Here is a 15935-nt window from a genome sequence, read left to right on the forward strand (position 1 = left end):
ATCCATGTTGGGAAGCTGGAACTGAAAGAGAAGGCTGGTGTTAAACCAGTTTGCATATTCCCAGTCCAAAGGAGAATTGCCATCTCCATCTGCATTTAAGAGCTGGAAATGCCATGGAGGTATGCACACATTTGAGTGAGTCACATTTGAGAGTCACAACTGTTTTCACATTCAAAGCAAAATCTTTTTGACATTTTGTCAAATGGTTCAGAGCTTTCTACTGTTTACAGAAATCACTAAACAAATTCAGAAGACATGTAAGGAAAAATCAGCAAATCCATTTGAATTAAAGGAAGGGTAGTCACATTCTATACACCACAAAGAACAGGAATTATTGAAATTGTAGCAGATCAAATTATTTTATACCTTTTTAACGTGTTCTGGACAGGGTTTGGAAGGAACACCATATTACTGGAGACATCAACTTGACTGCCTATAACCCAGGACTTGGGAAATGCTAGAAAACTACTCAGTCCAAGCTGTGAGGTTTAGCAAGCTAAGCAAGCTACTTCCCATTTAGGAAAATCCTCTTTCACTTTTCATGAAAAGGGGACTAAACACACCAGGATTTTGTGTTCCAACATCTGCAATGGAGACCAGTGATTGCAAAAGGACCTAAGGTCTTATTTTTAGTTTTCTGGGCAGCTTAATGTTTAGGCCAAGTACAGAATGCCAGGTTAGCTGAACACTATGAACCAACTGGTTTATGGCAGCAAGCTTCATATTTGCAGTGAGAGCAACCCAAAAAGACAAATACAGCCTTTTGCCCAAAGGACCAACATTCTTGCTAATGGAATTAATAGAATCTTGCAGTCTAGTAACCAAGTCCAGCACCACAAGAGTCAATTACAAACACACACACAGAATTTCCTATATTCCAGTTATTTCACCAAATGTTGTGAACCTTCATCTTTCAAAAGTGACAAATAAAATCAACTAAATTTAGGCAATAGCTGACCTCCATCCCTACACCTCAGACTTATTAGGGACCAAGCAGCAGCACTGCTTGCATCAGGTACTATCATAATGTAAAGCTATTTACCTTCAACATCACCCACATAACAGCAATGCAATCTCTTGTCCTTCATCTGTCCTTCTACTATCCTCATACAGAACAGGGGGATTGGAAGGAATGATAAACACTCCAATAAATTTCAGCTTCTGGGCACAGGATCAGCTTTCACAAGTAACCCACTGAGCAGAGACCCCTTCAGCACAGTTTATTCTTCTCCTGGTTCTCAGCTGAATCACCACCATCTCAAAATGAACAGCAAAAAGACTACTGGCAAGCTGACAAAACTGGAATAACCCCCACCTACCCAATTCTGGGATACCATGTGAGTGCCAGTGACATTTCTGTAACAGACTGATGGATTAAGCATGCAGAGGTTAGAATCCTAAAAACTCTGCAGAACTGCTGGAGTCATGCCACACTTCTCTTGCTCTACAGCTACCACATTCTTAAATACAATATTGGCAATGAAATGTGGTGGGTACATGATTCTTTGGTCAAGGGGAAATCTCAAGACATTCATATTTCATGTTTCTCAAATCCTTAATATTAACCATATTTCTCAAACACTGGAAACACTGGTTCAGTATTTCCAGGACTTCACTTGCAGAAGTCCTGAAATACCCTGTCAAGTGGGGATTTTTTTTTTTCTTCTTTCTAGTAGTATTACTTCTATAATTTCAAATTTTAGAAAACGCTACCAAGAATCCATCAGTAATAGTGCATTAAAGAATTAGTAGTCTGGTTATATATCTGCTGTTGCAATTAAAGTATCAAAAATAAAAATCAGATTTTAATAAAATAACCCTAAAATCCTGAAAATCTTGTCTTTATTTCAGTCAAGCAAAAATCACATCCATGTGTATTCAATGAGGGATTAGTAAAATTAGCTCAGTTTTTCAAACATCAAGGATGCTGTTAAGGGGCAATTTGTAGCAATTTAAAGCCTAGAATACAACAAGGAATAAAAAATATGCAAGACAATTGAAGAAAAACTTCAAATAAGCTTTAAAAAAATTACACTTCAGAGTTTCCAGCACCAATATCATGATCCCAGAGTGCTGATGGTCTGAACATAGCCTAAATGTTTATGCAATGCTAGTTTAGAATTTAGAAATCACACTTCCTAATGCTCATAATTCTTAAATCATTCCTGCTATCTCTTGATATTTCATTGATTTTGCAGACAACCTGTAAAGTTATCAAGTACAGAAGTATTTTGCAGATAAGCTTCACTTCATGTTAGCAGCAGAATACAGAACATGAGACATCTCCCCTTGTTTTGCTGCTGGAGTAGTACCAGCAGCAGTCACGATGGCAGAAAAAAGCAGCACAACTCACAGCATTTTCTAATCCTCTTATAAGCTATGTGTTTCTTTACATATCACTGAGATCCCCTGCCTTAGATAATTAAAAATTAAATTTCCCAAAAAATCTAACTTATTTCCTCTCACTGGAATATTTTTACCATTTTGTTCGCTAAACTGTTGAGTTTACATCACTTGGAAATGAAGTACCAGCATTAAGTATCACTGATTAAAACCCTTGAGCCAGTATACAGCAAGGGACTGCAATTATTTTGCCGGTGGAACAATGAACTTGAGATACTGAGGCGCAGGATTTCCTTGGTTTTCTTAGTGCTTAGTTACAATGAAGTTCATACTACTCATTGTGCATATTGTGAATTCCATATTTAAGTTATTTTTTACTTAGGCTACTTAACACAACACATTATCTCTGCTTTTTAGAGTTTTTCTTCTTCCTATACCTTTATTAACTCATAGAATCAGGAGCAAGTCAACACTATATTAAGGGATTTAGGATTTTTTACTTCTTTCGATGTTTGGGATTTTCGGTTGCTCAGATAGTTTTTGGTTTTTTATAATTGTTGGGTACCAGTAGCTCTCAATTGCAGCTAGATTTTCAGCACATCTGATGATCAGGCAGGAGTGCCAACAACTCAGTAATAATAAATAGCTTTAGTCTCGCAGTCTCAAAATAGCATTTTGGAAGAAGCTGACTTTCCTTTTCAGGTTCACATCTGCATTGTGACTATAAATGCCACATTCCAGTATGCAGCATCAAAAACATCACTCTGCAAACACTCCAACAGCACCACTGCATTTGGCCACTTTAGAATATAAACCAGAGCCATAATACTGAATATGTTGTGAGACCTGAAACTCTCTTACTTCATAAACTGGGTAAAAAATGCCCTACTGTGCAATCTTCTACATCAACTACCCATGCTGACCTGAAAAAATTTAGTTACTTCATTACATATAGATGGTAGCCTTTCTGGTATGGTTTTGAGGGTTTCCCTTTTTTTTTCCCCCCCTCTTCTTCTCTCACTTTGAAATATGCTGTGCAATCCCCAGGCATTGAAACCATAACAGAAAGATAGCAGGACATCTTCTATGTGCCAAGGATGCTCTCATTGCCATCTCTACAGGTCACTAAATGCATTCACAGTCATTCCTCCGCATTGACCCAAATTTTGCCATTTATAAGCTTTTGGAGAAATCTGCAGTTAAATGCTGTCCTGCAGAACAGGAGTTTAGCCAGAGTCTACCACAGATCTCTGGAAGGATGCCAGGCAAGTCACCTAGTATCAACCTTTTGTATGAGCATTAGGCTCTGAGTGCCTGAAGTGGGCCAATATAGAAAACTCATGCAACAAAATCCATCCTTTGAATGCTTATTTAGACCTTCATGTGCTGTGGAATGACCACCTTAGGCTCTCAAAATTCTGCCCTTATGTTTTGCCAAAGATTTGCTTCAGCAGACCTTACTGAAAAATGAAGATAATGCCACCCCCGCAATACCTTAATTATTTGCCTGAGCACTGTAGTTACAAGCATCTTGAAAAGCCACAGAAGAGAATAATATTTGTGCTTTTCTCTTCTGAGTAAGACTTGAACAGTACACCATAAACACAACCTGGCCTTTTGAGCACTGAAGCTAGCCCAACACATCAAACAGCTGCTCATTACAAAGCCATCCACCTCAAGATAAATCTTGCAGAAGATACACGGTCGTGCAATTAAAGACTCCACCATAATGCACTTATAAAGAGGTGAAACACTATTTCTAATCACACGAAAAATCCACAAGCCCTTTACTGGCCGCCAGGGAGGACATTTTTTAAAAAACTATGCAAATTAAAAGGAAAGGAATAATCGGAAGAGGCCAAACCAGAAATCTGGTTTCAATAAGTGCCAAAAATAAAGGTGCCAAACAACCGAAGATGACAATCTTTATCAAGTCCCAGAGAAATGTAATTCATCAAGATGAACAAAATCATAACCATCAGCAGCTACAGCAGCCAACAGGTCACTACTGCCTAGACCTTTTCATACATCTATTTTTGGTCCAGATACAGATATAGAAAGGAGCTTAACAACTGTAGCCATCTGATCACATCACCACACCTCTTTTCCACAACTAAGTAGTGCAGTGTGATACTCACTCAAAGGACAAACATCTATATCACACTACATTTATTATATGAGTCAAGGAAAAATACTGATGATCTCTTCCACTAAAAGAAAATTATTTCTAGAATAGTTCTAGATTTCTTAGGAAAGCATGCCAACAGGCACCTTTACTACACATCAAACGAAAGTAACCATATCTGAACAATCCCCATTCAAGACTTTTCCTCAAAATATCACTCACTTCCTTCTCTTTCCTGGGACAGAAGGGACCCCTGGCACATGGCCACAAATTTTTATGAATTAAAATAGGGTAAGAACAACCCAAAAATTTGATTTACTGCTTCCAGTATTTTTTAGTAATTCAAGACAGGTTGAGCACATCAAAGACTGCAGCACCCATGATCACTAAAGAAGTGTCACTGTGCCAGCAGCAAAACTTGTCCTTTTTCAGAGACTTTATTTCAATTACACCTGAAGTAAAAATATACTTTCTTACAGGCTGTCAATAAGCCACTCCAATATTGTTGCAGTGTGTTGTAATAGCCTGTTTTAAACTTCCGGGTCCCTTCCCAGGTGTGCCTGTACCTCTCTTCCCCTTCCCCCTTGCCCCCATGCTGATTGAGTCCTGTCAATCAGGCTTAACATTCCAGGAAGGCGTCGTGTGGTTGGTCAAGTTCAAAGGATGCCCCTATGCCCAGGGGTCATTGGCCTGTCTGGGTGTCATCTTCCCCTGAGACCCTGCCCCTCCCACCTGGTTGGTGCTCACCTGTACCTCCCCTCCCCCTATCCCTGAGCTTAAAAAGGTAATGAGACCATGTGCTCGCTATTCTGTTGGAGCTGTGACCATGGAATAAAGCTCTGGATATAAACCCTCCAGCAGAATCCATCTCCTTTCTCCTCACCATTAGCCTGAAGCCTTCCTTCCTAAGGTAAACGGAGTTCCTACCGAGCCTGGACTTGTTCAGTGCCCAGCTGCAACCACCAGCAAGCTAAAGGTGTCTCTGGGGTGATACACCACAGTTGCCTCCTTTGGCCCAGCAGCAAGGGTCAGACTGGCCCAGGCACAATCTAACTGGTAATATTGGGATTCATATTCCAATACAATGTATTGTGCAATTCACGAGTTGTTAATCAGTACACAGCCATACAAGAACTATGCATCTCAAGTCTCATTTTTACAAGTCATTATACCTGTCAATTTTTTAATTTTGTTTTGTTTTTTTTTTTTTAGTTGACCTTGAGTAAAGCTCCTACAAACAACAGAAACAACAGATACAGAGGAAAAACAGAAATTAGGTCAAAAGCTAGCACCTTACAAGGCCAAGCCTACAATGGGAACCTTCATGCACTAGACCTCCGTGTGATTTCTTCTACATAATAAACCAGGTGCAAGATGCAATGTGTGAAGCTTTTCAAGAGATTGTTTGAACATCCACAAAATAATATTTTTTGCAACACCATTCATCTTCCTAAAATTTAAGATTAAGAAAATTATAATGAAAGCCCTACAAAGGAGAGGACTCCTATAACCAGCAAGGACACAGGCAAACATAATGAACCTACTGAAGATGCCCCATCCCTGGAAGTGCTCAAGGCCAGGCTGGATGGGGCTTTGAGCAACCTGGCCTAGTAGAAGGTGTCACTGTCCATACCAGAGGGGTGGGAAGCAGATGGTCTTTAATGACTCTTCCAACTCAAACTATTCTGAGACTCCTTTAATTACACAAAATCTGGTAAAGTACATCAAATACAAGAACTAAGCAGAAGTATTTTTACAACAGCCCTACTTTCATTTCTCTGCCATCTTTCACCCACAGCATAATTTTACTCCCTGTTAAACAGATGACAGTAGTTGTGTATCAAGGAACATCACTTTCAGATATGTGCTTGTAGCACTGATTCAAACTTCTATTAATGAAATATGAGGCATGCAAGATCAATACACTTGATTGATGTTGCTGACTTTATTTTTTATATTAAAAAAAATCTAGGAAACACAAGAGCATTTTTACTCTTCCTCTCTCCATTTTCACCATGATTAAGACAATGGCCAGTTTGCATACCACTTTCACAGAACAAAAGATTTAAACCTTATCCCTCATTCCCTAACTAAACTAGTGTGAAATTAAGATTTAACAGCATTAAGTAAAATTAATTCACAGAAATTTGTGAAACTTTGCACAGGAGATTTTTGCATTCAGTTCCAGATTGGAACTGAATTTTGCATTCAGCTCCAGCAAATCAAGCTGTGAGACTCTGGGTGGGGATGTCACAGAAGTAATTAAGCCTCTCTCCTTGAAATAAGTTCAAGTCAGATATCAATAAAATATTTAGAATTCTGGGAACATACTAACATAAAAATAACTCATTACCAGAAATGATTAATTCAAGAAGTTTTCCCTCTTAGGCAAAGTAAGATAAAGTCTTATGCCTTGGAACTCCAAACTTCCCTTCCCTCTCTATGAAAAATGTACATCTTCCAGTCTTACCTTCCAAGGAAAATAATGTCTACCTGGTGAACAGGCATGAAAAGTTTCATTGTTAATGCAGTGGTTTTTGCTGAGCTAGTCTGTGTCCTAACAGTTTGAAGTTCTATATAGTCTTTAAGTCTTTTTTTCATGCAAAATCTGCAGCTGCACGTCAGACAGTATGATTTCTTTCTCTTGCATATATGGGGACAGTTATAAAGCAATACCTTGACCTTTTTCCTTTTACTATTCCTACATTTTAGTGCAATCTCCATTTTGGAGAGTGAAATTCATCTCTGTGATTTAAATACCTCAAAGTTATACAACTAGAATATGACAGAGTTTGTAATGTAGAGTTTCTAAAAAGCTAGTTTATTTTTTTCCTTTATCTATAAGCACTTATTTAATATCAGTTAAACTTGTTGTGCTACCGGAGTAGATCTAGAACTTTTCATTGACATTCTTTGGAGAGGAGAAAGAGCAGGAAAACATATGCAATACATATGCAGCTTTTGTATTTTATTCCTATTTGCAAATTCAAAGTATCCTATTCTATTTCAGCTTCTTCAGTGCTTGAGTTTCAGGAGGAAAAAAGGTGGGTTATGTTTGGGTTTTTTTTAGATTAAGTTCTAAATATTTCATGAACACCAAATGGTTTGGTTACATGAACTCCCTTATACTTAGAATGTAATTAACAAGGGAAAGGAACAAAACAATCTACTATAAGAAACTGTGATATGTTGCTACACATGTAGGAGAAATTCACTGGACACATTCTAAAACATTTCTAGATTACTTTCTGTATTTCTACACAATCAACACTGAATTCTTGCCAAAAAAATGTTCTTCCTTCAGAAAGTTCCTGCTATCACCTCTTCCCACTATTTATGATTCTTTAACTGTATCTGCTGAACATACAGTTCACATTCCCATGTACATTTAAAGACACAGTAGTCACAGAACACACATTCATACATATCTTCCCAACAAATAAATTTTAAGATTGAAAACTATATTGAATCATATAAAATCTAGCATGAAGTTTTAAACATTTTAACTGAGCAATAAGGTTCTATACATTTTTATAGAACTTAACGAACCCTTTTGTCATGCAAAACCTAAATTTTTAATTCCTGACACCTGAGGCCTTGTTAAATAATGTTTGCTCTTCTGCCTATGAATGCATTTTTCCCAAACAATAAACACAGGCAGCCTATGGGATTAAAGCATGACAAAGGTGTAGCTGACTCATGGGATCAATTAGAAAGCATCAGTACTTATGCCTTTTGTTCATTCCATGTTTTACTAACAGTTTCTGCATTTCAGCATAAGTGTATCACAGATGTTCAACGCCATGCTACAAGGCAAAACTACACTAGTGCCACACACTAGACAGAATAAATCTATTCTTATCATCACCTACAATTATATCACTTGTTATACAGCTTACATATTGCTTTAAAGTTTTAACAAATGCATAATGATTTTAACTGAGTGCTCAAAGCTTCCCGCCCAACCACAGCATGTCAGCATTTTTTCAGTAAATTTTTAACATTCAAAAAGAACCTAGAGAGTTGCCTTTTTTAAGCTGAAAGCAATTTCAAATACAGCCACCGACATTAATGCCACCTCAGGTGCAGCTTTCCCTCCAAACCCACTATGAAATCCACAGGCAGGAAAGGCAGCGAGAGCAGGACGACAAGCAGCTTCAATCTCCATGCAGTTTGCCCGTGACAGGTCATTGATAGAACAAACAGAATTTGCAATACTTACTGAGTGTTTCTCCTGCTGGCCCATAACTCCATGGTTAGCTGGGATTGCAAGTGGTTTCATAATGAAGAAACATAAGCTGAACTGAATTTACACATCATGTGCCAATTTCTTATGGATGGCAAGTCACCCTCTACAGCATTAAATTAAAAAGAGGCGGAGGGGGTGAAAGCAGGCTGGAGCTGAAAGTGTCACTAGTGGTAAGCTCAAAACCCCCCTCGCACTTGTAGTGCGGAGCAGCAATCCCAACGACGCCGTTCGTCTCCATTTTTGCCACACTCAAAGTCGAAGCGTGTCAGGACGCACAGAGCCTGATGAAACCCTACATATCCAGCATCCATTCAAGGGAACAAAACCATTCCCTGAGCCTGAGGAATGGGAAAGGGAGGAGGGGGGAAAAAAAAGGACGGAAAAAAAAAAAAAAAGCTAAAATGGCTGACTGCACAGAGACTCCCTCAAAAAGGCTTAATAGAGTATTATATTGGTCAGGGTGCAGGAACCAGCCTCCAGCACTCAGCCAAGCATTGTTAATACTCCTGTTTCATTTGCAATCACACAGTCACAAATGCAGCCTCCCCCCTCCCGCCACCACCAGCCTGCACTCCCCCAAAATCAGGGCAGCAGCAGCAGCGCACACGAAGAGGGACCTCCTCCCCTGGCTGCTAATGATGCTGACAGAGTAGTGACCAGTGATCTCTGTTCCACTCAGCTAACCAAGTTTGCACAATTAATCTCAGCAGCGTGACATTGATGGGCATTTAATTTTATGATGCCTGTTCCTCACAATCGAGACAAGCACTTCTACCGCCCAAAGAGTCAGCAACAAAAATACAACAGTTACACACACAAAAACCCAAAGAATGATGAGTCTGAATGCAATACGCCAATATAATTACGTTATTGTGCTTACTTTGGAAGACCATGGCTGCAGGCAGTTGGCATAGCAACGCACAAGGAAAGCCATTTCCTGGGTAGAAAGAATGCTTCCTTTTCTAAATAAAAAATTCCTCTTAGGATACAAACGGCATTGCTGCTTCCTGCAGAAAGCAAAGACACTGAAGTCTGTCTCTTAACCTGCACACAGGCACACACTCAATGCAGTTCGAGTGATGTAAGTGGATTTCTCTCTCTCTCTCTCCTCTCCCTCCCTCTCCCTTTATCCACCGAAATATTCCAGTCAAATGGAAGACACATTCCTAGAGGCTCGCCCCCTCTGATACTTAACTGTTTCACTCATTAAGGTAGAGATGGACAATGCAGATAAAACAGCAAGCTCCTGCCTGTGTCTCGTATCAGCCTCGGAAGATCAAGGCATCCCCAGAGGGGAGGGATCCGTTCGCTGCTGGCTCCTAAGAATATCCCTGAACTCAGGGTGGGAATGAGGAGCCACGTTTACCTCGCCAAATCCTGAACTGAACACGACTTTTCAAGAAGATAATGCTAAGGCAGAGACATCACCTCCCTTCCCCACCCCACCCCTCCACCCAAAAGAGAGCTGCTGCAGAGCTGTAAACATTTTCATCACGTATTTACAAACAGTGCACTTGATGAGCTCGCTCAGATTTTCAGCAGCTTCGCCCTTTCACAGGCCAGAGACATCCACCCACAGGGTGTGGGAGGTACATGTCCAGGCACCTTTAACATACCATTTCAAGCCTTTCTGAATGGAGCTGCTGCTTCTCCTTGCACACTGAACACACAAATTCTACTAAAAACACACAGGGATTAGATTGACATAAATATGGCATTTATAATTCTCCCCTCAGAATGTAATCGTATCTTAAACTCAGAAATGTCCCCAGTCACTCCCATTTACATGGCACCCCTTCTCGTGGTGTATTGGTAAAATCACGCTGCAGAGGAGCTGAAATGCAACAGGGATGTGCTCAAGCAATAAATTGTCAGCCCCACACAATGCACCTCTGAAGTGCCACAGGTTTGTAACACTTGACACAGGAGTGACCAAGCCAGGCACTTGACCCACTTCCATTAGGCTTCAACTCTATACAGTTCTCTGTAACATCTTTACAACACATTCTTTAAAATCAGAGACCATCTGGCTTTACAATAACTTCAAAGTATTTTTTTCCCCAACAAGGATAATAGAAAAAAAGACTGAACAGTTGTTACAGAGGCAAAATACACAGGAAAAAAACTGGATACTACAGAATGCTATGTCATACAATCTGCAGCTGCCTTCCCCCAAATTAACATGTACACTGATAATGAGCTTAGTTTGCTACACACTGATTTCATTCACTTCTGGCAATGATTGCTAGCAAATGAGGCTATAAAAATTAGTGGAAATGAATTCTAGTAATGGTGGAGAAGATCCTGAAATAATCCAGTCTATTTTTGCAAAATTCTTCAATGGACACAGTTTCATATGCAGCATTTTTTAAACTGAATGTATTTACATTTATGTGACTTTAATGACATTTTGCCCTTGGTCTTCAATATATTCTAAAAGAAAAGTTATTCTTTAAAATATTCAATTACAACAATTAGTTTAGAATTTTGAAAGTCTTTGTCATGTGCCAGTGCAACTAACAGATGATTTTAGAACATTAAATTATGCTTAAGCCTTGTAAAACAGTTTAATGCTGAGCACAATCAATTTTCTGATGAAGTGCTGATTAGAAGTAGCAGAAGTTATGAATTCTAGGAAGCTAAGGCAAACCCTCTCTAGTACAAAATTTAAAAATACTACTTGTTGACAAAGTAATTGAAATCCTCTTCAGTCTGATTGGGTGGCCTTGTGGTTAACACCATGAGCAGAATATGAGTATTTTTTGCTCATGTTAAGAAGAAAATGAAGCTCTGCCAAAACAGAAACATCTCCCCAGAGCAGGAAGGCAGCACACCACTTTCTGAACTCCATCACACACACAACTGTCAACATGCACCCTCTCTGCATCACTTGATATTTCCAGCTAAAATCCAGCATAGGTTTCTGTGCCATAAGCCTTCATGAGTAACATGGAAACATGATTAAACCCATCAAAATAGTAGTAAAACACAAAACTTTCATATAACATTGTCATGAAAAACTTTCTTATTACTTATGCTGGTCACCACTATCTACCTCTACTCATCTGTTAGTAAATAAAGCCAGTAGTTTGTCCATGACGGCAAAAATTGTTAACCTAAGAAGTTTAATGGATGTTTACATGCATCAGACTGACAAAAACTTTGTGGTTTCCAAAACAGAAAAATAAGCCTCAAAATGTGAGAAGTGACATTTATGAAATTAGGTGAAGACAACACCACTCACAGGCAATTTGTGAGTCAAAACATCTTTAAGAATAAATGGTTGATTCCATTTCCCTACTCCTTCCTCCTCAACTGTCACCATTTCCAGGTATGGTGTGAGTGAACATACTGTCCATTTTCAGTACAGAAAATACTCTCATATAATTTATTTTCAAAAAAAAAAAAAATAAAGTAGAAGTCCAGTGCATTGTTATAGTTTACAGTGAAAAATGATTGGAATTTAAATCAGTGTAAAACACAAGAACAATATATTGGGGAAAGTTTCTATCATAAACAAGTATAAATACATCACAGAAAACCAACCTGCAACTTTCTGTTCATGGGTTTTTCAAAATCCATGTAAGAACTCCTTGCTGAGACTTAAAAGTTGGGGGGGGAAGGCAAGACAGTTTTGCAAATGTTTTTAGGCTATTAAAATGAAATGTTAATACACCTGACATGTAATAATTGCACATGATGGGCTATCTCTGACTGCATTCAAAATACTGTATTTATTTTTTAAAAATCTAGTGTCCCTTTATGAGTCACAGAAAAGAACATTAAAAAGCCATTTCAAAAGCAACTACAAATGTATGGACATCCTAGGAATACTCCATAGGATTAGGGATTCACAAGCAAAATTGAATTCTAGGTAGAAATTGGTAAAGATCTCAGCAGCGTGTATCATCTGACTGCAATGTCTCTCAACTATTTTACATTCTAGAACATCATCTCACATGGATATCATTCTCCTAAGCAGTGCCAACAATGCCTGGAGTATTAAACCTTTTTAGGTTAATGACAAATGCTGCAACAACAGATTACCTCAATTCCTCAATTTCAAGCATTTACCTGAGCTCACAACTATTTACAGAAGTATTTAAATTTTTATACAGATTACATACACAGAGACAATTTTTTTCCTGAAGTACCTCAAAATCAGAAATTATCAGCACATTTTCCCCTTCCCTTTAAACACAATGCACAGTATCATTTCCTTCATGGCCAAATACCTAGTCAAAAACCAACAGAACACTCTAAGGTCACCGAATTTACTGCCACTGCATGACTCCAGTAGCTAGAAAAAACATTCACAGTGAAGGGACAATTACACAGATATCACACAGCTGTGTAGGTGGAATAACAGACAGCTAAATTGAAGAGTGCAAAAATGGAGTACATTATTTTAGGGGAAATAAGGCAGACCTATCTTCTTTTTCTCCCATCCTCCTCACTTGGAAGAAGTTTAAAACTTAAATTTAAGCTCAGGGCTATTGGACACAAAACTGGTAAAGCTCCCAGGAGCATGAATTTTATAATGGTGGTGTTCTCTGCCTCCCACTAACCTTACCAGAGAGATTACTACGTAACAATCTGTTGCTCCCATCAGATTTTAAAACACCAACTGAAACCACTAAAACCCAGAACAATAATTCACTCAAAATGCTACGATACACTTATATGTCCCATACAATACATAAATCTTATTCTAAAGTATTCAGACAAATTTACTGCCAGCAATGTAAATCTCTGGCCGTATGACCTGACTTCATGCAAGTGAGCTCCTATTTATCAGCATAAAGCAGACATGGGATTGTCTAGGCATACCCACCCCATAAGTATTTTCTCAAGAACTTTGAGAACTTTAAATAAAATTGTTGGATAAAAGAAAATTACCAAATGTGTTCTCCAAGGTACTAAAATAACACACAGATAAAGTAACAGTATGTTATTTTATTTTAATTCCTAAGGCTGTGGCACTGCCATCACTGCAACAATGTCCACTGCACAACTGGTGGCACCAAAGCAAGACTTACAATGCACTGGTGCGTGCTGTTTTGATAACTTATTTACTAATGTTACAGACCATTTGAACAAATGCCCTTCTGTTGAACTGCTGCTGCAGATGAATCCATAATCCAGATCTTTAAAATAATGAAAAGCCCAGAGCAGTCAGGCTGGTGCCTCAGCTGGGTGGATGTGCCAATCTTCCCTCTGACAGCAGACTCATTTGTCACCTTCTGTGCACAGCACAGCAGAGTGTTTATTTGCATGCTGTCCATCTTAAAATGGGAGCAACTTATAGTATTCATCTAAAATACTTGCCATTGAATCCTCTTATGTTTGACAACTGTGTTAGAACAGATACGAGGAAAACCTACCGATGGTCACTCATCCAAAATGCGACAAGATGTCCTATTTCCAGAATATCTGTCAAAATCATATAGTACATACATATATATTATATGCATGTTTGTGAAGCCACTTCATGTCATGTTTAACGGATTTACCTGTGATTTTTACACAAAACAAAGCACTCACTCTTACACAAGCATAAAGTTGAATGCATGGCTTTAAAACTATACATTATCATTATTAAAAGTTAAAAATCAGGCATAAAATTTGCAGTATTAATGACTTCAGTTGGCAGAATGGTCACAGATTAGTTTCATTTCTTTAACTGTTTCAGTACTTCAGAAGTGGAAAGAATGTATTATGTCAGGATAGATGGAAGTTTTTCCCAATGTTTACAAAATTTTCTCACGTTGGTGTAATGACTACATTTAACAATGGCATATTAATTACGTCAGAGAAGGTGAGAATGTGTTTTCTGTTCTTTAACTGGGGAGAAAAGCATCAAAGCAAAACAGCAGACACACTTTTAAGGTCAAGAATCATGATGCCAAGCATACAGGAGAAGCAAGTTGTCTTTACCAGATCTAAACAGCACTTTGACATCCATACCTGCTGGGGACAAGGTTCACTACGGAGATACAAATCAGTCCACTGTCTTGGAGGAAAAACAAACTAACAAAATATCCACAAAAATTCTCACATATCATCATGTCCATACCAATTTCACAGCAGGAATCCAGGGACACAAGTCCTTCACTTAGGTGAGGCAACCCTAAAATTTCACATTCTTTGTTGTAGAACAATGTAGAAAAACTTTTCTTAAAGAAGGTGGATACTGCATAACTCATCCATGTGTATCCTACTGCTTCACTGTTAAAATGTAAAAATAAAACTCAGATATTTTTCTGAGGCCAATCAACTGTCTACATTCTATATTGTTACGGTCATTAGTAGTTCCATTGAAACCTGTTACCTGAAATACACTGACATATTTGCATTGCAAGGATGATTGTGGTGGCACAGAACTGAATGTATCTGAGACCAACCAAGGCAGGGGAACAATTATTTAATGTCTCAATATGAAATATTAATGGATTAAAAACAAACAAACCCCAGAATTTTCAGTCTCCTGTAAATGCTAGCTGGTATTCTGTCATTTCTTGTTTGTTTATTTATTCATTGGATGACTTCAGCAGTAGTGAAGGGGCAGTAGTTTTGTTCTAAGCTTATACAAAATGCTTTTCTGAGAGCAACAAGGCTGGTGAGGGGCTTGGAACACAAGCCCCATGAGGAACAACTGAGGGAGCTGGGCTTGATTGGCCTGGAGAAAAGGAGACTCAGGGTGACCTTATCACTCTCTACAGCTCCCAGAAAGGTGGGTGCAGTCTCTGTAGGTGGGGGTCGGTCTCTTTCTCCAGGCAGCAACTGACAGAACAAGAGGACACAGTCTCAAGCTAGGCCAAGGGAAATATAGGTTGGATATTAGGAAAACGTTTTTTACAGAAAGGGTGAAAAAGTACTGGAATTGTCTGCCTGAGGAGGTGGTGGAGTTGCCATACCTGGATGTGTTTTAAAAAAAAATGGATGTGGCACTCAGTGCCATGGTTTAGTTGAGGTGGTAATGCATGGGCTGGACTTGATGATATTGAAGGTCTCTTCCAACCTAGTAATTCTGTGATTCTAACAGTTTCTTACTTAGAAGTTTTAAGGGAGAATCTGAAATTCTGTTCAAGGTGCAGATGTAGATGGGACCAGCAGAAAGCCACCAGACTGCCTGTTCATCTTTTTTAATATGGACTTGGACATCTCCCAGAGTAGCTTACTACTTATCTCTGGTGGTTTGAGGAAGTTTAACTTTGA

The 15935-nt window shown here is 38.7% G+C and overlaps 1 protein-coding gene across 9 annotated transcripts in view; it reads right to left on the reverse strand.

Annotated features, from left to right (window-relative positions):
- Nucleotides 1-15935, reverse strand: part of RAPGEF2 (Rap guanine nucleotide exchange factor 2) — a 184906-nt gene that overhangs the window by 61528 nt on the left and 107443 nt on the right. Inside the window, exon 1 of one of the 9 annotated variants that reach the window (XM_063156292.1) lies at nucleotides 8691-9171. The exons of 7 other annotated variants lie outside the window; for them this stretch is intronic. In XM_063156292.1, coding sequence (XP_063012362.1) covers nucleotides 8691-8750 — 60 coding nt within the window. In that variant the 5' untranslated portion in view covers nucleotides 8751-9171. Of the gene's footprint in view, nucleotides 1-8690; nucleotides 9172-15935 lie in introns of those variants that run through there. One more of the 9 variants, XM_063156293.1, reaches the window with a different exon arrangement.

Source organism: Melospiza melodia, chromosome 5 (genome assembly GCF_035770615.1).
Source record: "Melospiza melodia melodia isolate bMelMel2 chromosome 5, bMelMel2.pri, whole genome shotgun sequence".
Taxonomy (NCBI): Eukaryota; Metazoa; Chordata; class Aves; order Passeriformes; family Passerellidae; genus Melospiza; species Melospiza melodia.